Source organism: Sycon ciliatum, chromosome 3 (assembly GCF_964019385.1).
Source record: "Sycon ciliatum chromosome 3, ocSycCili1.1, whole genome shotgun sequence".
NCBI lineage: Eukaryota > Metazoa > Porifera > Calcarea > Leucosolenida > Sycettidae > Sycon > Sycon ciliatum.
Window position 1 is genome coordinate 35,182,328 of NC_088645.1, and position 27,933 is coordinate 35,210,260.

Below are 27,933 nucleotides of genomic sequence, written 5' to 3' on the forward strand. Positions count from 1 at the left end.
CTGCCATACTTAGTTTGGGCGACTGCTTTCCTGCACTTGCATGCTGCTGCATCGACTAGACGGACGGCTCCGTGACTCCTACTACTAGTACTAGTGCTAGTATGCCTGGGACGCCCAACGGCAATGGTCAGCCATGGCATAGGCAACGTGTGTGTGCTGGTTGCGTCTCACGAAAGACGAAACACAATATTTTGTGCTTCATGAACTCAGTTGCCGGCGTAGGCTCAGTGTATTCTGGCGAGACGACATTTGTCTCGCTTTCCGGGAAAGTTCTGCTGCAGTTGATTCCTGGCCGTACTTCTTCCTGGGGTACGCTCATTGCCCCTTCAGCTTGAGCAAGTTCAGGGCGGCGTGAAAGGGATTTGCTATCTTCCCAGATCTGCGACGCACACCTCGAGTCAGGGTAAGCGAGAGCGATATACGTCGGTTAGTTCAGTTGAGACTTCAGTTAGCGTGGCGTTAGCACGAACCGATGTTGGACTGAGGCTGCGTTTACACGACAATGCTGGGGGTGAAAACGCAAGAAAATCCTTTCGGATGCATGGTTCATTTACACGGTACGAAGAGCAAAGCGTAAAAGTTGTAGACCAACACGGAAGAAAACCAAAACGCTGGCCAAGGTGGAAGAATTTGAAAACGGAAATGTTCTGCCGGATAAATGTGGGTGTGTAAACAGTCGAAATGGTATGCTGGCCTCGTTTTCCGTCACGTTTGTTCCGTTTTCGGCCGTTCACACGGATCCGGCAATCCAAAAAATTGTTTTTACAATTTTCGTCATGTGACGAGTGTTGTTTTGTGGCCTGTTTTCAACTATTCCTTGAGTGTGATTGGTGCTTCGATGACAACACTTCGCACATGACGAACTTTTGCGGATCCTTTGCTCCCGTGTAGAAGGCTCGAAAACGACACAAACAGAGACCACCTCGGATCAGCTTTGATCATGTAAACGCACGAAAGCGAAAGAGGAAATGCGGGGCTGAAAACGGAAAATTGGCCGTGCGTTGTTGTGTAAACGCAGCCTGATTGTTTTGGTTTAGTTTACCCCTGAGTACGGTCGTTCATTTTTGCGCGAGGTCATTCAGTTATTGTGTGTAGAATGAACATGTGGAATTCTGATAATTCGAACGCCAAAATGACGGGGGGAAAACTTCTAAACATCCGGACAGTCTTTTATTGTTCAAACAAGTACCCATAGTACTGTAATTTGTGTGATAAATATGGTGGTAAAGACACACCTGGCAATATGGCGGTACATACACGCCTGCCCACACACGCTCTCTAGGCTGCAAAGTTCTGGCACAGAGCTCTCCTTCTCACCACCACCACCACCATCAGTTCGCGCCTGGCGCGTAGTCGATGCATGGTTGGCAGTATCCGACATAGCAGGCTGGTACATCAAGTAGCGCATGACACATAGAAGATGACACAGCAGCGACATAGCTCGATTGCGACGTACGTTTCGTCCCCGCTGGACCCATCAGGCAATCTTCTTCTTGGATGTCTTCATACGGAGGTTGACTCGGGAAGATGAAGTTGAGGACATCACTACAGCTGTACTTATGGTTGATAAATATGGTGGTAAAGACGCACCTGGCAATATGGCGGTAAATACACGCCTGCCCACACGCGCTCTCTAGGCTGCAAAGTTCTGGCACAGAGCTGTCCTTCTGTGCCAGAACTTTGCAGCCTAGAGAGCGTGTGTGGGCAGGCGTGTATTTACCGCCATATTGCCAGGTGTGTCTTTACCACCATATTTATCAACCATAAGTACAGCTGCAGTGATGTCTTCGACTTCATTCAGAATACTGTAAGACCTGTAAACGAACATTTAATTCTAACGAGTTAACGAATTTGAAAGAGTCGTCAACATTTGAAGTCGTTATGTGCAAAACGATATGTACCTGTTCAGTCATTTGTCGGTTTTGAAACAGGATTCGTTAGAATTCCACCTAGCTAACCCTCAAAAATCCGGAGTTCGTTAACTTTAATTGACGTTAAAATATCGGATCTTACAGTATAATCAATTTGTAGGTAAAATGCACACATTGTCACACAGAGTGATGCTATGTCAGAGTAGTATGTACCATAGGATGCGTCTAGGGTCATTGTGTAAAACAAATGTATATACACAAATAGGAGATCCCCCACAAGAAGCGTTAGCCTTCGGGTAATCCTGAAATATAGATCATTGCTATTATTCACTGGTTTGAGGGAAAGACGCAAACGGGAAAAGTCTGAAGACAAAATTGACTGTCACCACACGGACTCGAACCAGGGACCCTCGCTTGTGGCCAGCGATGCTCTAACCACTGAGCTATGGTGTAGTCATCATCCCAGCAGAGACCGGTCAACATTTTTTCCTGACTTCGTTACTCACGCTTCCTGTGAATCGCACAGGCGGGTGGGACACAGCCCTCACTATATCCCTCACACTTCACACATTTTGAAAGGATTGGGAGAACTTCAAATTCAAAGGATCAGTCGGGGAAGTGACCAGAGAAAAAAACGCCAGACCCACCAGGACTCAAACCCGGGACCTTGCTTGTCATGAGCATTGCTCTAACCACTGAGCTATGGGACCAGGCTGAACCTAGAAGGCGCTGACAAGTTTTTCACTGGAAAGGCAGCTCATAACACGTGCCACACATACTGACGGCACTTGGGTCTTTTCCCTCCCCCAGGGGCCCAACCATGGTCATCTTCTAGAACGTACTGCCAGAAGTGAAAGAAAGTGATTAATTTTGAAAGGATTGGGAGAACTTCAAATTCAAAGGATCCCCTGGGGGAGGGGAAAAGACCCAAATCCGCTATACCACCGAAACACACTACTGAAGTAGCATGTCTAAAACGGAGCCATGATGCTCTTTCAGCAGGACACGGAACTGAAGGTGGCCTGAGATCAGGCAAGATCTGGTACCAAAGGACTGCGCCGATGAACTGCAGGATCGCTCGACCCGCAGGCCCTGGCCAAAATGATACTTGTAGAAGGGGCTGCTACTTTCCCTGCCTACTGCAGAAGTACGACAGTCCACTCATAAAAAGATGGTCCCTGGCTCTGGCGAGCTCCCGTATTTGGCGATTTTTCGTGATTTTATCGTACACAGTGCAGTGCTGTGAAATTTGAAATTTGAAAAAGGGTTCAAAAACGGTACATGAACTGGGGTTCGAACCGCACAATGCACTGTTGCCGGCGGGGTCAAACGGCCCGGGTTTTGATGGTTTTTTCCCAATTCAGTGCTTTTGGGGCAAAATCTGGCTGAAATCCTTTTCTTGTTAAAACTTGCTCTTTGGACAAATAGACTTCAGAAACATAATTGGAAGAGGATTCCTTAGGGGATTGCAGAGAAAACTTCTTTTTAAGAATAGACTCCAGTTTGTGCTTTTGAAGGTGCGCGGCAGATTAGTGCAATGGTTCTGTGCAATTGATAAGCGTAGTGCAGCTGCCAGCTAGCAAGTATCCATACAGTGTTCACATACTCCAGCCACAGGCTATTGCATCATGAACCCGTGATTCACACACACACACACACACGGACATGCACACACACACACGGACATGCACATGTGCAGACATGAGGACACGCGTGCATGAATGGGAACACCTGAAAGGATGTCTGGCTGCATTTAGTTGGGCACGTTGAGTGCTGGATCCCAACAACTGGTGCAACATGCAATGTCCTGCGACTCGGCCAATGGGTCGCAACGCGGAAAGACTCTATTTGTGTGCGTGTCTGCGCGAGTGCATCCATGGATACGTATGTTTGCATACGTGCGTGCATGTGTGTGGGGAATGTGTGTGATTGTATTTGTGTATGTGTGCCGGCTTTGGCTCTACATGCAGGAAAGGACATTCTTCGGGAATTGTGCAAGATTTTGCTCATAGACTGTGGGACTGCCATGGCCTCTCCAGGACTTTGCTTGGGTTAGTGCTGCATTGAAACTAGAGGTGAAACTATTACAGATTTGTTCTGTCGGTTATCATACCCAAGAAGGTTATCATATCCCTATAAAGATTCGATTACGGACGAGAGGGCTTGAAAGCCCACGAGCCCTCGATCGCAATGCTTTGTTTTACCTCAACATTCTAACTCCCAGAAAGGTACATGAATTAGTACTTGGTCCGACTTCTTATAATGTGTACTTCGCTTCGAGCGTCTACCAACCAAATTCAAATACTTTCAGGACGGAAGAAACTTTCCAGCTACCTAACACTGTCCTTCAGTTGCCGGTTTGTGAAGTTACAGCAGAAATGGCTCAAACTGCAAAGGAGGCAACATCTAAAACCCTAGTCAACTCGAGCATTTCACGTCCAGATTTCGTCATCAGAGGACTCCTTTTGCTTCGCATGCTACACGGAGGAGGCCTGGTGCTGATATCAAAACCCCAAAGTGATGGAGATTAGTCACGGAGTACCAGAGACTCCTGGGCGATTGTTCTTGATTGCCTCCTGGCGGATTGAAATTGCTGCCGTCAATGTTTCCTTGGCAGAACTTCAGCAAACGCGTCATCCAGAAACTTGTGCAGCACCAGCATCGCTCCGTCCAGTTTGCTGATCTCTCTCGCAGTCGTTCACGATGTGGCAGGCGACGAATCAAGATCACAGAATAGATCGCCGAGAAACTGTTCGAAATAAATGTCGCATCCCTGCGAGGGTTGTTGCCTTGGTGGACAGTTACATGCAGTCATCTTCTTTTTACCAAAATTCAGTTACTTGTATTTCTCCCTCATTGATTTGTTTCCGTCTTCTCTTTGTGCCTTGTCTATAATATCATTTCCTTTCTTTTCATATCAGTATCTTCATCGTCATTCGAGAACTGTGGCAACACGAAGTCAGATTTTGCCTGTGCTTATGGTGTGCTTGATGGTGAAATGTGCGTATGATGAAGCTGTCTTGTCCACGGCTGCACTAGCTAGTCGGACCGATATGCACGCATACAATCCCTGGCTACGCTTTGGAACTGTTTTCGCTGCCTATGGCCTCATCTCTCTTTGCTTTGTTTTCGCTGTCTGGGCTCTCATTTATCTTTGCTTGCTTGCTTGTATTGCTGAGGGAAAATAGCAGCAAAAAAGCAAAACATTAGTATGGCAATCACGAGTACTAACCATGCAGTAACCATGATTAATTATAGCAATAAAAACTGCTTTATGGCAGTTTTCTAAAAAAAGTTATTGTGTTCTAGTCCATGGACCCCGTCTAAAAAGTAAGAAATTAACGAAATGTGATAGCCGAAAATTAAAATTTCACACAAAACCTCACAATAATCACAACACTTGAAATGCTGCTTTCAACACTAAACTTGTACTGCACCAACAATTGGCAACATGCATGCATAGGAAAGAGGATCACGAGGAGAAAAGGTCTTCTACGGTACATGTGGCTTTTCATTCTGTGTGTGATTATTGTGAGGTTTTGTGTGAAATTTTAATTTTCGGCTATCACATTTCGTTAATTTCTTACTTTTTAGACGGGGTCCATGGACTAGAACACAATAACTTTTTTTAGAAAACTGCCATAAAGCAGTTTTTATTGCTATAATTCCTTTTGTTTTTTCTGTCACCAATCAATGGAATGCCCTATATCAATATGTAAATGATGGCCTTCACATCAATACCGTATTATACGCATGATGTGCAAGCCTTTTCTTGCAGAAAATGGCACTAGCATAATGCATGTTCTTCGGCGGGGAAACATGTGAGTCGTGGTCTGGTGGTCTTGATACTTTTTTTATACGGAGGTCATTCTGTGCATGTTGCAACTTGCTGTTGCAGAATTTCATGACTCTGTCATAAAATTGTCTTGCCTTTCAGATATTTCAGATTTCCCCACCCTCGATCAGATTTATTTGAGAAATGTAGCCAGGTGCGTGTCGCAGATGTTTTTGTTGATTCTGTGTTTATAATGGTTTATAATCATGGCTTATCGTGATAAGGTCATCCTGCATCATATTGCACTGAAATGGTAATCCTGTTGATGCCGATACAACTTTTGGAAGTAGTTCAATGACTTCAAACTGTTAGGCCACGATTTTATAAAACAACACAGCAAAGGAGGAACAATAAACATGAATTAAAATGTAAACGAATACATTGCTGAGTCCAAAACCTCGTTCCAACAACTACACTGATCCCGAGGATAAAAGGGGCAAGGCTATGGTTGGAGGTACTGAGAGATAAACAAGGCACTCCACAATAATAAAATCTTACACATCTTTTGGTGAGTATGAATGATATCCAGTCGAACCTCTTTAGGAGGAACACCAAGGGACCGATGGTATATATTCTGTGAGTTTGTCTTAACCTATTTTATAACCAGTGAATACAATTATTTCTCCAATAGACATACGAATAGATTTCTTCTACAGCGAAAGATTCTAAGCCACACCGACTTATTGACTCGTCTCGTATGAAACAATTGAGTCACTAGAGAGATTCTGCAAAACGAAAATGCGTACAAACTTTTGCTCTACATCATGAAGTGCGAAACTTCGCACTTTTGGACGCGAAACTTGCAGGGAACGCGAAATGAACTGTCGTAGGAAATTTCGTGAGATCGGATCATGGCTTACGTGCACTTGGCCCGCGCAAACTACTGAAGTACGAAAATGTGCAGAACGCAAAGTTCGTGCAAAAATTCGTACACACTTTCGCAAGGACTGTCGCGAAACTTCGTTCGAATTTTCGTTTTGTAGAACCTCTCTACTGAACCTTTCTTTAGCAACATGACGGCAACTGAAATAGCAACAGAGAAAGTACGATACATGTACTCCACATTCTTACAGGTACTACAAACAGATTGCAGATCGTAATTCTTGCTTTGGCGGCACGGAACTTTATTTGTGGCAGTGCAATCTCGGCGCTAGTCACAAATCAAACAGCCCAGACTCGAGTAAACAAATCCAATCATACAAGTACGAGATTTTCACGAGACGAGACTGCACCCATTGGATTGTTTCGTATGAAACAAACAAGTTACTGAACCTCTCCACAATAGAGATTTCCACTGATATGCGAATTTATTTTGCAAACTCGGTCAATTGGTACTTGAAACTTTCCCTCCAGATTGGGAACTGCCAACGATAGTATGCCACTGACCAGTGCCTTACTTGTAACGTACCAATGTACAATGAATATGAGTATTTCGACAACACATCTAACATAAGCCTTACCGTCAAGAAGGTGAACTCGCGTTCTTCGCACACTGTAGACAAAGGCAAAGAGATAAAAATGGATCTAAATCCGAATAAAATCAACACACGTTTCCGTAAATGAAAGGGTGAACATAAGCAAATGAATCGAAGGAAACCGGTCAACTCAGTTACTTAGAGATCACCTGTCATCGAGTATTCCGTAAAAGGACGCCTCGCAGCTCGGCAGCAGAAAAGCAAAATTATTTAGAAAAGAGATCCTGTCAACTTTTCCATTATTAATTTTATTGCATTCCGCCCCAAAATCAGCACACTTTTCCTGAATGAAAGAGTCAACACAAGCAAATGAATCAAAGGCAACTGGTCAACTCACCTGTCATTGAGTAATATTCCGCGAAAGGAGGTCTCAGCAGCGCCGAAACGAAATAAGCCAGGCGAAATATCCGAAACAGCTCATGCAAGAAGCAGTTCCAAAGAAGGAAGTAGTTCCTCGCGCATGCACATCCGAACACGGAGCCGCGGACTGCATGCACTGAACACAATGTCTGCCGTGCACGTGCACAGCACACGGCTACCACGCGTTGGTAGATCTAATACCGAGCACCTTACGTAGAGACTTACGTAGCCTAAGTGAAATACCGAGCACCTTACGTAGAAACTTACGTAGCATAGCGATGTCGTTTTTCTGCCATGTGAACACAATAATAGAAAAGCTGACAGGATCGCTTTTCTAAATTACAATGGTAATGAACATGGGAGAGAAATGTGAATGTGAAAGCTGTACATAAAGTGTAGAAAGTGTTACCCTGCTCAAGGTTCCTGTGATAGTTTCACGCGACTTTGCGTCTTTCTACTTGTAATTGCATGTTTGTCCCCGGGAGCCTGGTGTAATGTTCGCTCGCCACTGCTGTGTTTCTCACTTCCTTGCTCATTTTAGTGCTATTCTAGTTGCTTTGTTCTCTATTTCGTTTTTTGCACTTCTTTCTGTTCCCTATAATAGTGTTTGATTTAGTATTCAATCCATACCTACGTACGTTCACTGATGATCGTAACGAAAAAAACGGTTATAAAATGCTTGTTTGAAAGCAAAACTTCTAATCAATACATGTACTGGGAGTCGCTAGTCGACTGTGAAATTGTGTAGAAGTGACTGCTGTGCAAAGCAAGCAAAGTAAATTGATCTCTGTTCTCATTTTCTCTTTGCGTGTCCCACTGTGAAGGTGTCCTGATTGGCTGCTTGCTTCTCTTCAGTCCCCTGTTGCTGATTGCCTGCGATGGTAAGATATAAATATGGTGGATGAATTTGGGTTTGCCAATGTCATTATTTCCATGTGTGTTGGATATCAATGTTGTTTGCTTTTCTGGTGTTTGTGTCAAGGCAAATGCAAAATGTGACAGTTTACTACCTTTGCTAGATCATTGTTACTAGTGAGGTATTATTTTTTGGATTGTATTTTACTATTATACTTGGGCATTCCCAACAGACCCTAAGGTCTTCTTACAGAAGCAAGTATGATGTCCGCGTGAAGGTGTCATGCTCAAATGTGCATCTAAGTGCTCTCTTACTTATGCGTAGCAGCTGATCTCTCACGTTGTCAGCGAGGCAGTGGACGTAGGCAGTGCTGGCGTACTCGAGCTTGCTCTGGACTACTGACAAGTAGAACTGCCTTCTGGCCTGGACAGCAAGGTTCCTTCTTCCACGTCGAAAAGCACCTAGTTTCTTTCTGATGTCTTCCCTGAGGGAGTTAACGTGGGCACTGAAACTTGAAGTGGAATCGAGAGTCAGTCCAAGATACTTAACCCTTTAAGAGCCACAGGAATATTTCAAAATTCTGCATTTTTTCGTGTTCCTTGGATCATAGCTTCAGTTCTACTCACTCAATCCTCGCAATCTAGGGCGTCCTGGAACGGTCTCCGCGAGAGGAAGAGAATGAGGTCGATCATGATAGCCAGCACACCGCCTATCTAGCGCTAGATCGCAGCGACAGTACGAAAAATGCCCCAATTGCGTCCCTCTCCAGATATTTCATTTTACTCGATCGTGGAGTTCCAATTTTTTCGCTGTGTACTCTTGACAATATCAACAGTGAAACCCGTGCAAATTCGAGTAAACCTGCGTGACGAAAGTCTCAAAATTCTCAATACTAAAGTCGCACTGCGCGGTTTTGAAATTGCCGCGATCGCGGCTCAACTTACGAGTGATTTATCTCAGGAACCGTTGCTCGCAGCGCTTCGCGGATTGTTTCTCCCGACAGGTGAGAGCTTTTCTCTTTGCCCTGGATACTTCGATCACTGGATTTGAGCGAGATTGGACTGAGTTACGATCTTTTGAAGTTTTGCATTTGAATGCGTCGTTTACGACGCATTCAAGTATGGGGCGGCTCTTAAAGGGTTAACTTCGTCAGACGGGGCAATAACAGTCGAACCACAGACAATGCTCAGGTTAGGTGGAGGATGTGAGCGCCTGCTGTGGATCAGTAGTACTTGGCTCTTGCTGGAGTTCAGGAGCTGAAACTGAAAAACTGAAAACTCTTCTTCTAAGTAAGACATGAGAATTCGTGGACACTTTCCAGAGGCATACAGGGTGCTGTCGTCTGTATAAAGAAGGCATTGGGAAAGCAATGGCAGCGTGGGGACAAGTCGAGTGTAGATGCTTAAGAGGGTAGGGCCTAGGACGGAACCCTGGGGAACGCCCCTAGTGCAGGTTCTACAGTCATTTGTGGTTCCGTTCACTTGTAAGCGTTGCTGTCGGTGAGACAGATACGACTTGAACCACTCAAGAGCATTTCCACGGATCTTCAGATTGTGAAGGTCATCTATTAGCGTTTGGTGGTGGACGCAGTCAAAGGCTTTGCTCATATCGAGCAGCAGTACGGCCGTAGAGTCTCCGGTATCCATGCTTCTCTGCCAGTTATTGATGGCAAGTGGTAAAAGGTACTCAGTACTGTGGTTCCGCCTGTATGCAAACTGTTCATTTGGAATTGCTCCGGGTGTGTTGTCCAGATGGTCGTGAAGCTGCTGGAACACTAGCGATTCCAAGACTTTGGAGATAATGGGCAGTAGCGAGACTGGGCGATAGTTGGAACTGTCGTAGGGGTCGCCTTTTTTAAACACTGGACACACAGACGCTAGTTTGTAGGCTGACTGTACCTTTCCGCTAGACAATGACTGGTTGAAGATGAGAGTTAAGGAATTGGCCAGCTCGGCGGCATGGTGTTTCAAGATGTAAGCTGGTATGCCGTCTAATCCAGATGCTTTCGTGGTATTCAATCGTTCGAGAATCTTCGTTACTGCTGCTGTTGTAACGGGTTGGAACTCGAGAAGGCAGCAAGGGCGTCGGAACCGCACCGGCCGGGATGTTAATACCGAAGACACGCCCGTTAATGGCACTGCCTGCTGCGATGATGCTCCCTTTGGTGACGGCATTAACGGACGTGTCTTCAGTATTAGCATCTACATCAGCCTCGTCTGGAATGACAGTAGCGGCAAGGAATGTCAGGTCGGTTTCATTGTCAATTCCAAAGTATGTACTGGGTCTAGTAGTGTTGTTAGGGTGTATGAATCTTCTGTTGCCAACCATCTTGTTCAGAATAGTGATTGTCGTTCTAGTTATACTGATGATTGCTTTTCCGTTTGGTCTCGTTCACGTAGTCAAAGGTATTTGCGTGTGTTGGAGTCTATCTACATCTTTACCACCAAACCGATCTTGTGTAGGCAGAAAAAGAATTTGTTTACGTTGAAATTGTTTGTGAATTTAGATCAGTAGTTCTCGTTTTTGGTTGCATGGTTACTTTCTAGTGGTGAATTTATCTCATCTGTTGTCACCTGATATCGTTGATTGATGTAATATTTCTTTCAACTCTTATTTCTCGCGCTAGATAGGGTCTAAATCATTACTTGCATTGTGCGTATATAATTATATTAATTTTGATTTGCCAGTAATCCTTCTGATGAGATGGCCACGAAAACGTTCAAGGAACAAGATACTATACATGAAACCAAATGTTGCTAATGGTGTTTGGACTGAGGGGTGCCTTGTGCCTGGGTCAGAAGCTGGGCAAGCACAGGGCTGGTGCGGGTGTGGATGCACCGCCAGATGGTGATTGTAGTTACCGTACACTGAAATAGCACAAAATGCCCGGAAATGCTTGCAATTGGCTTCAATTTTTGAATTTTTTTCCCGGGGAGGACCCCGCACCCCCCCCCCCCCTTCCATGGCCACCCCACCTCCAAAGTCGGTGCGACGCGCCTGGGCAGTTGTCTAAACAGTCGTCCGCCGGAGTGTCTGGGGTCGTAAGAGCAGTGCGGTGTTCATCGTGGACAATATTGCCTAGGGTATCTGACAAAGATGAGAGGGAGGCTTTCGGTGTGGGGTGGGATTTTCTCCTTCCAGTTAGTTGATTCAGCACTGCCCATTGCAGTCTAGGATTTCCTGTAGCGGCACTGAACTTATCTTTGTAGTACACACTTTTCAGTTTGCGGTTTAGTAAAGTTCCTTGACGACGTATTGCACGATACTGCTGTCGGAGGCGGTCATCCATGGGGTGCTTTATGAAGGCGCGATGGGCTGAGATTCGTCGATGAAACATCTGTTTCAGCTCTGGGGTGACCCAGGGCTGGGGCGGGGTTTGGAGTAAGCTGCGCGCTTCTGGGTGACGAATGGTGCAAGATCATCTAGTGCTGTCATGACACGTTGTTGCCAGTGGCTTGCCGCTGCATTTAGAGTATAACCGCCGGATACATCCGAGGGGTCAAGGATGTGTGTGAGAGCTGCAGACGTTACCCTACGGTCAAGGTGAGCCATGCTAGGTTGGCGTCTTGGAGAGAATTGCTCGTGTGGCTGTTCAAAGTTAGCTCTACTAACACGGACAGAGAGGCCAATAAGATGGTGGACAGGCCATCGACGCTGGTATTGAGTTAGCATTGTGATAATATTGTCTGGTCATTGTCACTAGTCCTTTGGGTATTGAGTTAGCATTGTGATAGTATTGACAGGTCATAGTATTGACAGGTCATTGTCACTAGTGATTTGGGTATTGAGTTAGAATTGTGACACTGTGCTCCTGTGTATGTCCATGCAGGTCAACCTGTCAGTCTAAATGCTGCTGGTACAGGACAGTTAGCACCATTCACGGTGACATTTGGTGATGGACAACCTACAGCCGATGTTACCAGTTACTTACCTGGATGTGTTGTGCTCAGTGGAATGGGATCATTCATTCGACTAGAGAAGACTGATGGTAGTCTAGTGTGGGCTGAGACAGGTGCCTTCTCAGGAGATGATATCGTAAAGGTGAACAAAGGAGAACATCCTATACTGGACACTTCATACACTGGCCTGTACCATTGTAGAACAGCTACTTGCAACTCTACACAGACATACCAACTGAACATTGTAGGTAAGTACAAACAGGTTTCTTTCGTACTGTGGAAAAATGTCCAGCTTTGGCTCTAAACCATACAGTATGGCTACTGATGTACGCAAGGTGAAGAAAAGAGAGCAGTGGTTTACTACGAGGCACCAGAGCAAAAGAAAGACTCTTCCTGATGCAAGCGGTGTAAGAAACGATTTGCGATAGTCTTGTCTTGGTTGCACTAAGACACCAGGAGTATATCAGAGGGGAGCTGTATCCAAAAAACCTTTGTCTTATCTTGTAGTTCTTTGGCTCCTGATCATGATTGTGTACTTCTTTTTTTCTCTGCGATGACTGGAAGTGGGTGAAAACCTAAACAGAAGGTGCCCAAATTTTCCCAAAGTATTTAGTGACGTCAAGCCAGACTTGACCTCTACGCGTACATTTGTAGTCAAAAACAAAGTCCAGCCCGTGCGCTGGTCGTTCGAACCAACTACTGTATTCCGATATACGGGGGATGCACGTGTGCTTTGTGAACTTGGACACAGATGAGTACGCCGTACACACTGAGAACGCCAAAAAGGGAGAAAACAAAAAAGTCAACAGTTTTTGTCGTCCGGTACTTCGTCCGCTACGCTCCAGCTCTGTTTTGTGATTAGGAAGGAGTGGAAGGAGGTTTGTTTGGTGTTAGTGTGACACACATACCTCGTACCCGCAAATTATTTCATTGTTTCAAAGGTTGCGGTGTTGCACACACGGCTCTTAAGCCTAGTTTACATTCGACGGGGCGCGACGGGACGCGACGTAAGGATCGACGGGAAGCGACGGGACGGTCTGACGGCGTCCAATGTGAACACCAGGAACGGGAACGCAACCGTACTACCGTACAGATCGGGAAGCGACGGGAAGAGTTGGATCGAACCAACTTTTCATACCATAGACGGGCGTAGACGGGGACGCAAGCGTACAAAACGGCTGCAATTCGAGTGTGAACAGGAGACGGCGTCGTGCGCTGACTGCTCCCGATTCGTACTTGGAAATTTTTAGCATTTCGAACACTGCGCTTCCCATGATAACTCACAGAATGGCTAGCACGACTTGAGTTGAATTTTAGCAACACAAGATCTCATGTCACTTATTGTATTTAGGGATAGTTCAGAAGCGTGACAGACGAACTATTCTATCATTTCCTGGGGCTATTATTTGAATGCCACAACTTTCAGGGCTAATTTTTTGGTCTTCACGAAAAACTGGTATTGTGAACTTGATTCCGCTTCTTTCAAGGAGAAATAATTGAAAAGAAGTCCCGAAAAACGAGAATTAGGTCCAAAAGTCACCCCGTCACGGACCGTGCCTTATGACTCGCGCCGTTCGACGGTGAACGTCGCAACGACTGCTGCATGTCATGTCGTACGAATCGTACAGGATTTTACAGCTCACCCCAGCCCTCCCGACAAGCCCTTACGTCCCGTACCGTCGGCGTTGCGTCGAATGTGAACTAGGCTTGAAATAAAAGACGTCAGAGCTCGTCATCGGCGTCTTCAGCAGCATTGTCATCTGATTAATAACTTTCATGTAACTACGTTCATTCGGAGCTCGGGCTAGTGTTGTTATCGCCGGCCGAAGGTGTACTGTTTTCTGCACACACACTCATTAATATCGTCTTGTTCCCCACTCGAAAATTTCAAAATAACGACGAACCTTCGGTCTCACAAAATAAAACTAAGATCGTCGTGGTAGAAGTCAAAAGATGAAAGCTAAGCTGCTGTGATTTGGCAGTGTAGCTGCAAGCGGGTTTCTCCCACTTTGGCATTCTCCTTCTGTACGACGTATCCATCTGCATCCGAGTTTACCAGGCACACGTGCACCGTGCATCGGAACAGCTAGCTCGATCGACCAGCACATGGGCTTGACCAGAGTTCTAGGGGGTGGGGGAGGGGGAAACATCCCCCCCTCCCCGTCCCCCCACACACACACAAACATACCTTAATCGGATGGCACCCACTCCACTCTGACAGGACGCCAATCTACTCTTTCTATCTTTGATTTCTGTGTTTTTTCAGTTCATATACTGAAAAATGCGGCAACAACGCAATCGTTCCGGGTGATCTGTGCATGTGACAAGGCAATAGTGGAACTTGGACAATTGATTAGTGACGGTGATGCAAAAAACCGGGTGAACTCTGTATCCCTTATCCCCCCCCCCCCCCCTCCTCCCCTGGCCCCTACAATTTTTTCCTGGTTAGAACCCTGAACCAGGCAGGCCGTGTGAGCACCTGTAAACAATGCCCTGTATGTCGTTACCACAGAAGACACGTGAGGCATGGAGGCACCTCTGGCTACCAATTCCCCCGCCCACCCTCCAGTGAATGCCCTGGGACGACTGTTTTCACCCACGCCCACTCACGGAGCAGCAAAATAAAGTTGGAGAGGAGAATTCAGAACAAACTACGTTAACCAGACCACAGATTCAAGACCATGGTACAGGGCGAGGCGCAGGAATATACCCTGGGGAGAAAGAGGACCGATGTTGCATTGTGACGAGAAGAGCATTGCATGCGCATCTGTAACCCACAGAATGCCACCCTGATAAATTCTACCTTTCAAATTTCATTGTCAACGGCACTAAACTTATACTGGATCCAATTCTGCAAACATTCCTTCATGCTAGAAGAATGCCCATCGCCAGTGCACGCCCTGTTCTGAATTTAGTCTTTTCCGATGCATTATACTGATTACAGACTTAAGTTGCCTGGTCAGTCTTATCATGCATTGCATTCCTGTATCCATGTGTCCTTCTTGTACAGCTGAACAAGTTCAGTCAGAACCATCTCCTACACCACTGAAACTGAACTACACTGGTGCTACTCACACCATATCATTCAAGGCAAGTGGAAACTTTCCTCTCAGCGCATCTTGGAACTCAACATTGACTCTGGAGTCACAGATGATAGAGACAACTATGCTTGCCAATATGGTGAATTCCACATTCAGCTTCCAACAGAATGATTCCCAGATTGTGTTTATAGAAAGTGATACATCGGGTGTTACCTTCAATGTCACCTGTACGACATCATATACTACAAACTTTGATTGTAATAGTTCAAGTACTGCGCGTCCACAAAGTGTGATTGACAGATGTGTGAATGCCTCCCAGCCAATATCTACCACTGTCTCTATCACCATTCAAGGTTGGTATTTGTTCAGAATTACTTGTTTTTAGCCACTAACACATGGGATGTGGGCAATGACAGCTATACAGTCCCGGATAATTCATCGAAAACAGTCCCGCTGGCTTTCGAAAGTCCGGTTTGGGCCAAATTGAGGATCAAAAACCCACTTTAAATCTCAAAAATCTGGGTTTGGGGATCTGCTTCTCCATACATTTTGCCATTGCATACCTGTCCTAATTTTGTAAAACCTGGCTGAATTTATATTTCTCTGTTCTTGGACTTTTCTGGCCTCACATGTGGCAAGGAGTAATTGCACGGGTCACACAATGCAGGATGTACTGTTGTTTTCACGATATCCACAACTACATGTATATGCGGGAGACAACAAAAAGCTAGGGTGCCAGTTTCCAATGAATCGACTATAATATTATGTATTAAACCTCTCACTGCCACTGTGGACTGCAGTCGACAGCCCATTCTTGCACTTCAAGACGTTCAGGAATTTGAGCGAACGTTTGCCTCACCAATGGCTGGCGAAGAGATCGTAGAGAGTTTACGTGCAGGCTATGACGTTGCCAGTGGTGCATGGTCACCACACCACAGAGTTACAGACATGCTCTGGTACACTGTCACCACAGAGTCACGGACATGCTCTGGTACACTATCACCACACCACAGAGTCACAGACATGTTCTGGTACACTGACTGTCACCACAGAGTCACAGACATGCTCTGGTACACTGACTGTCATCACACCACAGATGGTAGAGCTATGCCTCTGATGAGCTACATCTCATTCCTCAAGTAACCGGTGATCACACTTCAAGGGTAGTGTTTGGATAATAGTTGAATATGAAGTCCAGTGTACTGGTCAGGCATGCATGCAAGTCACAATGCAAAGCACTGATGTGCACAGGTGTTGTGTTGTCGGTACAGAGCCAGACAACTACAAGATGGAGAGTGGCATTGGAAATGATTTCTAAATGTGAACAATAATTGGCAAATGTATGACCATACTGAGAACGTTAACATCACCTGTGCCGCATATGTGCGTGGCCAAGGATGATTCACCCAAGGATAGACTGAAGACAGACTAGTGGGGGTGACCTCTGGCACTGCACCAGCTGCTATTTTTGCCGCTGTGGTTGGTAATGCAGCCGTTCGGCATCCTCACCTTCCATCACATTCTACGGCCTTTGGCCTAGCCTGGCGGGATAACCTAACAATTAAACCATAATGCCCTCCCAGCCATGCACTTACCTATAACTGCACTGATGTTGATCTCTTCATGGCATGTAGGCAAGAACAGCCGTATGCACTTCTTGGAAAACGTTCATGCTTTCCAGTATATTAACGTACGCTCTACCAGTCCAACAATTGTTGTTTTCCTGTCAAGCCGACAATGGTCGTTGTTCTTTTCCCAACTTCCATCAAATGTCACACATTCTTGTCCTATTGAAATCTGTGGATAATTAGTTTTCAACAGAACATTAACAAATGGTTCATGTCTGGGTATACACGTGTGGACATGGGATTACTAAACTACTGTCTGCTTCTATCTGTATGGAAACATGGCACCATTTGTATAGTTGAGGTTTTCATCTATTGTGAGTAACTGCCTTGTATGTTGACTCTATGTTCCCAGCACTATGTCCAAATCTCAATGACAGCGGGTTCAATAACTTCAATTACAAACCTTTTGCCAGTTTCAACACACAACCAGGTACTGATATATCCATTGAGTGCAGAACAGGTTTTCTGTCTAACAATAGTATGGAAATAACCCAGTCTACGTGCCAGGGCAACGGAAGGTGGCGACCAAGTCCACCAGTGTGTGAGAGTAAGTCTGTACACCAGTGGTTCAATGAATTCTCAATTTTGAAGGACTATCCCGCCCAGTATATATTCCAAGCGAACAAATATTCACATTTTACCAGATTGTGAGGTCTGTTCGGAGTGAAACACTTGTCAGCGCCTTGTAGGTTTGGTCTGGTCCCATAGCTCTGACCAGGGGCGTCGGAAGGTATTTTAGTGTGGTACGGTCACCCATCTGAAGTACATTTTGCTTGTGGAGGTGGGGTGGTTGAGCCAAAGACTTTGGAAAATTAGAGCCCAGATCAGTGTATTTTATTGATTCACAGGGTACCTGGGGACAAAAGGTGGTACGGTCAATACCGTAGTGACCATACCGCGTCCGACGCCCCAGACTCAGATGATTCGAGTATTGCTCATCACACAAGCAAGGTTCCGGGTTCAAGTCCTGGTGGGGTAGGCAATGTCAATGGAGGCTGTCACCTGAAGCCGAAGCCCATCTTCACGAGGTTGATGGTAATATTGACAACCGTTTTTGTTTCTCCACTCCAGGTTGCATGGTGGAATGCAGCAATGACACTAATGTGGAGAATTGTTATCATACAATGGCTAAAGTAAGCTGTGTTTGTAGACAAAACTTCAACTGGACCAATGGCGAATGTCTACGTAAGTGCCTTGTTGTATATATCGTAACCCGAATTCTTCCGTTCTTAACTATGCTATGGTACATGCTGCGGTGGTTAAGAGAAAGCTGGCGAGCAATGATGTCGATATCAAGGTTTAGTGTGCAGTGGTGTAAGCCAATTGCTTCACGGCATGCCAGGAATGAGATCTTTCGTCCAATACTGATACTGAACACCCCGTCACCGCTTCACCACTTTGAATTAATACCAGTCTGTCATGTAGAGCCTATAATACTGTGTAAGTACAAATTTTCGTTCGCGAAATCTTTCGTTAGATCACTCCACCAGCAGGCTTGTTATGTACTAAATTTCGTTTTTCGTCGAGGTCTGTCACCCCGAACGTTCAGAAAAAAAAATTTAGTTTGGTTGGTACAAACTTTAGTTATTTCGTGCCTCCTAATGAATATAGCGAAAGTTAATTCCAAACGGAAATTTATACTTATACAGCATGCGATATAGGCTATAGTATAATACCACAATTACAAGGATATGTCGTATATGAAGAGAAACTATTGCATGGAGAATACGATAAATAGATTATAGACCTCATAGTTGGTCTATACAGGATGTATAGATCTCGTAAAAGACCTCGGGGACCTCGGTCTTTTGCTCGGTCTATTATACATCCTGTATAGACCTCCTAACCGGTCTATAATCTATACATATAGCCTACTTTTGACGAGCGTAAAACGGAAGAGACAAAGAAGAAGAAGAAAAGGAATTGCCCTCGGAACATCATATGGTTCAACCCACCATTTAGCAAGAACGTTGCCACCAACGTTGGACATCGCTTCCTCCAGCTAGTGGCCAAACACTTCCCCAAAGGCTCAAGCCTCAACAAAATCTTCAACCGGAACTCTGTAAAGGTTAGCTACAGTTGCATGCAGAATATGGCTACTATCATCAAGCAACACAATAACACGATTCTACGACCCAAGAAACAAGCCAACGGAGGTGACAACGATACCAGGACTTGTAACTGTCGGGCGAAAGACTCGTGTCCACTGGACGGAGCGTGTCTAACGGAGAGTATCGTATATAAGGCAAGAGTCACCGCAGGTATGGAGAAGAAGGAATATACTGGATTAACAGCAACAACATTCAAACAACGCTACTATAACCACCAATCCTCATTCCGCCACAGACAACACGAGAAGGACACCCGCCTATCGCAGTACGTCTGGACCAAAAAGGATGAAGGGAAGGCATGCAGCATTCAATGGGCGGTACACCGCAGAGCAGTGGCCTACAGCAACAAAAGCAAAAGGTGCCACCTGTGCCTGGCAGAAAAATTGGCAATCGCGCAAGCACCCAAGCACCTCTCTCTCAACAAAAGGAGTGAGCTTGTGTCGAAGTGTCGCCATGAGAATAAGTACTACCTTCGGAACTTTAAACCAGCTACAGCCATCACCTAATGTAGTAAGAGACAACCAGCTCCAGTGGTTGTCACCTTTCACCACTGCTGTCATTCACGCTTTACACTGCCGCTATTTACACTTTGCTTTGTGAGTATATAAACCAATACTGATCCAGATTTCCAATTACTGTTTTCTGATGATCGCTTAGTGCGTGAAACTCTGAGTAAAAACATTTCCTCTGTCCTCCTATTGTTTGTTTTTACATATAGCCTATATATAGCCTTTAGGGCGTGTTCGGACTGCGGATAATAAGTAACCGAATGGGAACGTTTCCAAGGTGATGTGATCACGTGACGTTACTGGCACGTTACCGGCGGAAACGTTTTACTGCCGCGGCTGCTGCGGCGGTAACTACATTCCTGCAGTAAAAAAAGTGCTCAGGCTGGGGGAAAAAGGGGAAATCCCTTCTGAGTGCCGCGGTCAGAGCTGCACAAGTTACGTAACGGTAACGTTAGTTGATCGGTAGTGCGACTATCCTTCACGGTGTATCGCCATTCACAGTTTGACGGGATTCACGGTAGTCTGAACGCGCCCTCAGCCAGGAACCCATTCGAATGAACACTGTCAGGTTCAGGTGTGTTACTTTCACAGAGAGTCCTCAATACGTTATCTGAGTTGTGACACGATCATAAGAATCCGGATCAACATACAGATCTCTCGGTTGATATTTGGAGTTCGTCTTCTGTGTTGTCTCGCAGCATGCAGTGATCTGTCTTCTTTGGTATTTTGTTTCTTTGCACAGCCACACATTGTCCAGAGTTAAACTCGACAACAGTGATACCCAGGAGTACTATTGGTACCACCATATGTATGCCTGATTACGACAATATCTCAATGCCGAGTTCAGTGATTTGCCAGGCTAATGGAACCTGGACTACACTACCGACTTGCCAAGGTTAGCGAACATGATCACAACCTCTCTATTTAGGTGTCATTCACGTGTTGTCAACGTAACCCGCTTACAGGTCCTCCCTCGTCACAACGAGTCCAGATAGTACATATACCCTGTTTATAGTAGCACCAAGAGTACATAACCCCCAAGAGTGTGCAACTCCAGCTATGGGGTCTGCGACGGCAGAACTGCACATCACGTGATGAACCCGTACACATTATTTGCACTCTGTGCATGATAGATACAGGGTTGTACGCAACCCAGCTTTGGGCTCAACTCTCTTGTGGTCACTTTGCACTGTTTGCCAGCGTAACCTTTTGAACCATGTCACGTGATGTGAAGTTCTGCCGTCCCAGCACAGCATAGAGGTTGTGCAGGCAGTTTCACACTCTTGGGATTATGTACTCTTGACTGCACCCTCTCCTCAGCTGTGTGCAACCAGATCTTTCTCTGTGAACCCTGTTAGTAAACGGAAATCTGAAATCCCCAGGCAAACCGTGGTCTATAAAACTGTTTACAGATCCGGTTGCCACATAATTCGTTGCTACCAGACCAGCCAGTACAAGCCGTACAGAAAACCGGGTGATACACCATTGTACCTCAATGCCTTGTCAAGTCATCCACCGGTGGCAATCCAGAACCTACTCACTGGCATCAGAAGGAGGCTGTCCAACATAATATTATCCAGCCATGATGTATTCCAGGAGACTGTACCGGTATACAGGAGCGCCCTGTCTAATAGCGGTTATTCCGAAATGCTGGAGTACACAGAAAAGGCCAAAAGAGAAAGAAATATGAAAAGAAGAAGGACGATAATAATTATGGTTTAACCCTCTGTTTAGCAGAAGTGCAGCAACTAATGTGGCCAGGTCATTTCTGATTCTCGTAGCAAGATGCTTCCCTAAAGCATCGAAGCTCCACAAGATCTTCAAGAAGAACTCAGTGAAGGTGAGCTACAGATGCTTGCCGAATGTAGCAGCCATCATACCTGAACACAACAACAAACTACTCAGCCCACAGCAGGAAGACCTGCCATGCAACTGCCAAGTGAAGCCTGACTGCCCGATGAGAGGAAAGTGCCAGACACAGCAGCTGGTCTACAAAGCGGAAGTGACAAGCAGTAATGTTAACCCAGCATGTGTATACTTCGGAGCGACAGAGCCAACATTCAAGACCTGGTACGGAAACCGCAAGTATTCATTCAACCACGAGAAGAGAAGGAAGAGTACCGAGCTATCCAAATATGTCTGGAAATTGAAGGAGAGACAAGAAGACTATTTGATCCAGCGGAGTATTTCGGAACGAGCACGAGCCTGCAACAACATCAGCAAGAGGTGCCAACTTTGCCCCTCGGAGAAGTTCCGGATCATAACCGAGGATAGAGCAAAATGCCTCAAGAAGAGAAGTCACCAGTGAGCTTATCAGTGAGTGGGGTACACCATCTCGCCGGCCGTGCTTCTAATACCTTAAGTTCACGAAACCTACGAGCACGGCACAAAACAGTGAAGCATGAATCATCATACACTGAGCGACATTGGCTACTAGACAAGAGGTGTTTCTTAAAATTGCTGACCCTTTCGTTGTGGTCTCACCTTCAGTCTGGTCATCTTCATCTTGGTTGTCCAACTCACTCCCTTCATCACTGCCCTGAAGCTGTTTTCATCCGTAAACACAATCCTAATCTATGCATTCAGAAAGAAAATGTCACAAAACTGAGACTCTTCACCTAGCATTCACACACGTATTCATTTGCATACACCTACACCTCACAGCTCCTCACTCTATCACATTCACCTGCTTCCACGCCTTCATTTCACTCACCTTTTGTAGTAGCTCACACCGTCGGAACACTCTCACATCTTTTCTTCTAATTTCTTTCGTCTTCTCTCCCACTTTAGTTTGTTTTTGTTTTTTCACACCTCACCTTTGTATACTTCCCACTATCCGATAACCTACAAGTAGTTTGTTTCTCCGTATAGCCTCTATTGTGAGACGATTTTCCCTGATGATAGTCTCAAGAAAATCGATTAGGAACAACCATTTTAGATACATGTATTCTCATTCATCATTTTGTAATGTCCGCTTCACTTATACTATTAATCGCATTAATAAAGTTATTGTCTCCTCGTCGCCTTTTCACAGACATGAATGTGGGGAATTTGCAAACAGCACGGTTGCCAAAGCACATAATGGTACAGAACTGACCATTACATCAATAACAGCACTATCCATTACATCAATAACAACACCATTACATCAATAACAACACCATAACATCAATAACAACACCATTACATCAATAACAACACCATTCATTACATCAATAACAACACCTTTCGGTAGCCTGTGCTAGAGTGCAAAGGTGCATGCGGCTTTCGTGGCATGCTCATTGTGTACTATGTATAAGACTGGCAGTGCACATATGTATTCTATGTCTTTCATGGTAGTCTCAGTGTGTACTCTGTGTACTAGCCGTGCAAAGATGTAGGTGTCTTTCATGGTAGTCTCGGTGTGTACTGTGTATACGACTAGCCGTGCAAAGATGTGTCTTTCAGGGTAGGCTCGGTGTGTACTCTATATACGACCAGTATGTCTGTACCACACCACTCAGCATGTCGTAAGTAACTAGTTGCTGCTCGACCTCTGGTACGGAAGTCCTCATTTTTGTTTTGCTATTTTGTTGCCCTCAATGTCCCAACGTGTGGCTCCAAAACCACTACATCCACGTGTCTGTCCACAACGCAACGACTACTTCACGTGGACTCGCTTACTCCAGCATCCCAAACAAATTTTACAAATGTAACAGTGACCTTAACTGTGCCATATGGAACAATGTCCCCCAATAATCATTCTTCCACTACTGACATCAGTACTGATGATTCAAACGGAGGCATAGGAACTGGAGCTATCGTTGGTATTGCTATTGGAGTAGGTGTCGTGCCAGTTTCTCTTCTCATCATCCTCATCTTCGTGATCAAGAAGGGTCGCAGGTAGGATCTTACTATTGATTCCTAGTTTAAACTGGCGTGGAATGTTTGTCTGTTTCTTTCTTTCTTTTGTTTGAATTCATTTAGAGCACAGGCAATTCTGCCTTTTCACCAGAGGAAAAACCTCCGGTTCCTACTAAGAACGAATAAAATATTATGAGAGACAGAATTACCCTATCTGCGGACCGAGCTGTTTCGTCCTTTGTGGACTCCTCAGCGCGGCACAGAGAAAATGAGGCCAAACCTGATCGCAATGAGAGACAGACGTGTTTAACTCGGATATTGAGCCAATAAATATAATTAAAACCACGAGCTCCCATGTAGGGAGCAACACACCCTTCCCCTAAACTGATATAATTAAAATAGAAGAAATCACATGGAACTCGATGAGTTATGAAGCAACTATCCACGACTGTAACAAGATGATAAGCAGTCCGAAAGTGCGATAACAGGGCACATCACAGACATGTTACTGTGACATTCAGCGGCCTGAGACGTAGATCTCACACACCGCCAGTGTGCAAACCAACAGCCCTCCAGCTTGGAAGGTTCAAGGTTATGGTAAGACCAATAAGGGGAAGGTGAGCGCAGCGAAAATGTGCACAAGCTAGGTCCCACGGCAACAAATAATGCCGACTGTTACAGGACCATGACGGGACCAGTTAATAACATGACACTGCGCTACTACAATTCGAAGCAGCAAAGCACACTTCTGACTGCTTATCATCTTGTTACAGTCGTGGATAGTTGCTTCATAACTCGTTTCCATGTGATTTCTTCTATTTTAATTATATTTATTGACTCAATATCCGAGTTAAATTTGCCGCGTGACACCAGATGAGCCGTCACGAAACATACGGCAAAACGTACGTCGTGTGAAACTAAGTCTTGTTATCGTAGTCAACTCGTCCACAAAACTGTCATCTTCTGTGCAGGTTTAGAGTAGTAATATTATGGCTATGCCCCTCGTGCGTTCGAGCCACCCCGGTGCAGCAATAGAGAGGTTCTGCAGAACGAAAATGCGTTCAAACTTTCGCTCTACGTCATGAAGTGAGATTCGCAACTTTGGACGCGAAACTTGCAGGGAACGCGAAATGAACTAGGGAACGCGAAATGAACTTTCGTGGGAAATTTCATGAGATATATATATATTTTTTTAGTGTTTATTTGAATTCGGATAGCTCAACAGTACAGAAGTACAACTACAAAGAGTACCGAATAGAAGGCCCCGAGAACGAGATCGGGTCATGGCGTACGTCCACTTGGCACGTGCAAACTACGAAAATGTGCAGACACAAAGTTTGTGCGAAAATTCGTACACATTTTTGCACGGCCTGTTGCGAAACTTCGTTCGAATATTCGTTTCGCAGAACCTCTCTAATTATGTAATTTTACCCCAAATGGGCAAACCGAGAGCACTTGACATACAGTCAACTTCGCTTATAACGACACACGACGGGGCATCAAAAAGGTGTCCTTATTCGCGAAGTGTCGTTATACCCGAAGTCTCATTATATGTATTACAGGGGGATGGGACTTTGCTCTGGGCATGGAAATTCTGTCGTTATTCGCGAATTGTCGTTATATCCGCAGTTGTTATTAGCGAAGTTGACTGTAGTGTGTTTTTGGTAGGTGCAGGGGGCTATAAATTTGCGGACTTTTCCCATAACTACCCCGAGTATCGAAATATGCTTCTTGATGCTCTACTTTGCCGAGAGATGTCCCTGGAACAAAACAAGGCGCGTCTCAGCTTCCTCAGACCATGACCATTCGACTCAGCACCCCGAAGACTACAACTGGTGAAAATTAATTTTGATTTTAGGGTATACTCCCCCTTTAAAGCTGTGTGGACCCTGGCTAGCGCCAGACGTTACTAAACTAAAGTAACGTCTTTTGTGTAGATACGGGAATAAATACCCCCTTCAATCGAGTTTGCTCAATTCATTCCGCGACAAGAATCGGAATTGCACCGAACAAACTCTGCCGAGTGTATCACACAAACGTCCCGGTAACAAAACACGGTGGAATAACTTTGGAATGGTGTCGGAATGACACCGAACAAACACAACCTGAGTCTGATGCTTTCCTACTCTTTCCTTCAATCCATTGTCCATTTTATCTCTCTCTCTATCTATCTATCTACCTCTATCTCTCTCTCTTTCTCTCTCTCTCTCTCTCTCTCTCTCTCTCTGTCTCTCTCTCTTTCTCTCTCTCTCTCTCTCTCTCTCTCTCTCTCTCTCTCTCTCTCTCTCTCTCTCTCTCTCTCTCTCTCTTTTCTTTCTCCTTCTCAATGTTGTCAGTATCGGCCTTGTTTTTCGTCAGCACCGCTCCTGCTCGCTCATTCTGTCTGTCTTTCCCTGTTTTTTTCTCTCTTCCTGTCCATCTTCCCGTACCCCAGGACCTCGGGCAAGCATGTCATAAACTAGGCCACGGTTCTTCTCGCTGACGTGCACAGCTGTACCCGATATCACCTTGGCGAGACACTCGCATTTGCCAGCTTCTCTGTCATGGTCAAGCAGAACTATGTCTGTGACTATCGGCCCACACATGCACACTCACACACACTCACACCCATGCACACACTCACACCCACACCCACACCCACACTCACACCCACACCCACACCCACACCCACACTCACACCCACACCCACACTCACACCCACACCCACACCCACACCCACACCCACATTCACACCCACACCCACACCCACACCCACACCCACACACGCGCACGCGCGCTCGCTCACACACACACACACACACTGGCACACACATACACACACACAGTGGCACACACAGTGGCACACACACACACACACACACACACACACACACGTACACACACACACACACACGTACACACACACACACACAGTGGCACACACACATGCACACGCACCTTCGGACCTTTGGAAAGCCCATCGCCAAAGGCGATGATAGCTATTAGGCGAGGCAGTAGTTCTTGTGTCGAGATAAATCATTCGGATGGCGAAAATCGTGGCCGCATACACAGACGAACACTATTGGTTGGGGCTGGCTTGGTAGCTTCCGACGGCTACGCTCACGCCAGTCCCTCCGGTCCTGAGCAAGGTGGTACCATTGCGCCTCCGGGATACCGGTCGCACGCAGGTCTGAAGCTGCCACATCTCTCCAACGACGCTTGTGTCCATGGCGGGCACACGCGCGCGCGCGCGCACACACACACACACACACAAACACAAACACACACGCCTGTGCGCACACACGCCTCCTCACAATGCTTTCCTCTCCACTCTGTGCTTCCTGCGTGCAATTCTCCCCTATGTTAATGCAGTTGTGCATATTTGAGCATAGCAGCTTCCCAAGTCCCTTAGTAAAGTTCTTCGGCAGAGGTTGCTCGACCCGCACGAAGTTCGACAGACAAGTGCATGCCACTCTCCTACGTTTGCCACAAAAAGCAAAACCCTGCAAAAAAAATGTTGCCCTTTGCGTGTGTATAGAATGTCTGTAATGCTTGCCCACAATACCCACAGTCTATCAAAAATCAGTCTTAGTTGCCACCCGTTCACTTGTATGCATGCACCCCCCCCCCCCCCCCTTCTCCCATCAACTGCTAGCGTGGTATCCTGTGCAGCTGTGCAGCTATGCATGTGCATGCCAAACACTAACTGTCCAGCTACTGACTATAGTATACTGCTGCTCTTTCTTTTGATCATTGTAAGCCAACATCTTGCTGTTGCCCCAATGCCTAGACTGTCCATTACAACTAACCAGAGAGCTGTCTCTCTTGTTGCCGGTCCGCTGTTCCGCTTGCTGCTTCCGTGCACCATGGCATTAGCATTAGCAGCAATACTTCAATACGTTACTCGTTGTTACCTTTTGCACAGCTAACTGCTCGCTCTCCGCGCCGACCCCATTGCTAAGCTTGCTTTGATAGTAATATGCTGGCTGCATTTAGCTCATACTTCAGTCTTCTCTTTTTAGCAAGAGCATTGGGTATTACGCTCCTCGGAATTCGTCTTGTTGAGCAATTTCGGTAGGCTGCTGTAGTGCTGCTGCATTACTCGTTGCCCGTTACTTTTAGTAGTCAGAGCATGCCTGTGGTGCCTCCTACAGCATTGGGTATTTATACTTAATAGATGATAATTATGCCAAATAACGTGCAACTAGACTTGAGAGGGCATTGCAGAGTAATTGCATACAAAGTTCAAAGTTGTACGGGTACCTGTGACTTGCATTCCTGCCTACTATGTATACATTGTAGTATAATTTGTATGCAACTTGTGTGCGATGCCCTCTCAAGTCTAGTTGCACGTTATTATTTTGGCATATCATCTATTGAAATATGTGTATTTACCCTGAAACCAACAAAAGTGGCAGGTGCAGCAATACACCTTCAAGTAGCCTGAACCCCGCTGGCAATAGACCCAGCACTATCTGGCATAAATGTACACACCAACCGAACTAGCTGGCACACACACACACACA

General features: G+C 45.7%; 1 protein-coding gene across 1 annotated transcript; it reads left to right on the forward strand.

Annotated features, from left to right (window-relative positions):
- The first annotated feature begins 194 nt into the window (after positions 1-194).
- Positions 195-27,461, forward strand: LOC135812054 (uncharacterized). The gene is made up of 10 exons (XM_065325377.1): positions 195-403; positions 3,842-3,922; positions 8,366-8,422; positions 12,227-12,544; positions 15,307-15,690; positions 17,318-17,512; positions 18,037-18,150; positions 20,328-20,480; positions 23,254-23,467; positions 25,863-27,461. Exons 2-10 carry the CDS (start codon positions 3,898-3,900, stop codon positions 25,888-25,890), a joined length of 1,488 nt encoding a protein of 495 aa, XP_065181449.1. The 5' UTR covers positions 195-403; positions 3,842-3,897; the 3' UTR covers positions 25,891-27,461.
- Positions 27,462-27,933: the final 472 nt, after the last annotated feature.

Bases quoted from the DNA above. Each gene is read 5' to 3' on its own strand.
- LOC135812054 (XM_065325377.1), top strand. From the start codon at position 3,898: ATGGCCTCTCCAGGACTTTGCTTGG. The intron at 18,151-20,327 runs GTAAGTGCCTTG...TTCTTTGCACAG, and splicing joins GACCAATGGCGAATGTCTAC to CCACACATTGTCCAGAGTTA. The intron at 23,468-25,862 runs GTAGGATCTTAC...CCCGTACCCCAG, and splicing joins GTGATCAAGAAGGGTCGCAG to GACCTCGGGCAAGCATGTCA.